Genomic DNA, 1,047 nt, shown 5'->3' with positions numbered 1-1,047 from the left:
AACAGTGGCCTCAGAATAACAGCAGCACTCCAATCTTGACCCCCCCCCCCCCCCCTGAGACTACCTGCACAGTGGGACACCTGGCCACCGCTTGGACTACTGTAGGGTTGGTGGCTCGCATGGTCTGCTGCGTGAACGGTCGTTGGCGGTGCTACTACTGTTTATGGCAAGTGGACCTGCTGCAGAAACAGCTGTAGTGCTGAGCAATCTGATAAGTAGTGATATTAACAAAACTGTTAGGTAAATGATGAATCCTCAAAAACAGGGGACGCCTGACTGGGAAGGGAAGCAGGAGTTTTCCATAAAGATAATACACCAACTCGTTTTGTCTTAAAATGAGAATTCAAAGAGTGAATTTACTTTTCTCAGCATAATTGTAGTCACTATAAATTCTCAAAATGGAAGAAAACAAGAAGCACTGCACCAGTACCATTATCGTATTTCTCACATTTAATCAACCACATAATTCAGTATCAAAATTAAATACAATAAAAGCAACAGAAACAAATAGTTAAATTCAAATGAAAAAAAAATGTTAATAAATACATGGTCTAAAATGTAAAAGAGAAACACATACCAGGGACTTTTACCTGTGTCAGCAGGGACACACGTCCGACTCGACTCCTCCTGCTCTTTTGGGGGGTTTGAGGTCATATCTGGGCCCGATGTCAATATCAGAAAGTCAAACTGACGTTTACTTCGTGATGGCCATGGCTAGTCGTTTCTCTGCAACAAGACAAGCTTCTTTACAAATACAGATTCCTCTTGTATTTTGTGAGATCAATTTTTAGCAAGATGTAAAATAGGCTAAGGTGAGGAAAATAAAAATGGAAAAGTGAAAATATGATACATTACAATACATCATGAAAAACATATAATAATAAAAACTGCCTATAAATACATGTAAATGAACTCCAATTTCTGGCAAGCGTCTTTTTTATGACCTTCAACAAAAAAAAATAATTATTTGTAAAAATAATACACCAACTGAAAAGCCACTGAAACTTAAACCTTATCTAACTTATTCATAAAAAAAGCATGGTTATG

At 37.8% G+C, this 1,047-nt stretch overlaps 1 protein-coding gene across 1 annotated transcript in view; it reads left to right on the top strand.

Annotated features, from left to right (window-relative positions):
- The window catches only part of LOC119591850 (nuclear transcription factor Y subunit gamma-like), a 16,647-nt gene extending 15,856 nt beyond the window's left edge, over positions 1-791 (top strand). Inside the window, exons 7-8 of the mRNA XM_037940593.1 lie at positions 73-240; positions 581-791. Of these exons, the coding sequence (XP_037796521.1) occupies positions 73-240; positions 581-791 (379 nt within the window). The remainder of the gene's footprint in view (positions 1-72; positions 241-580) is intronic.
- Positions 792-1,047: the final 256 nt, after the last annotated feature.

This window comes from Penaeus monodon, chromosome 29 (genome assembly GCF_015228065.2).
Source record: "Penaeus monodon isolate SGIC_2016 chromosome 29, NSTDA_Pmon_1, whole genome shotgun sequence".
NCBI classification, from domain to species: domain Eukaryota; kingdom Metazoa; phylum Arthropoda; class Malacostraca; order Decapoda; family Penaeidae; genus Penaeus; species Penaeus monodon.
The sequence above is the reverse complement of the archived record's forward strand: the minus strand, read 5'-3'. Positions and strand labels throughout refer to the sequence as shown.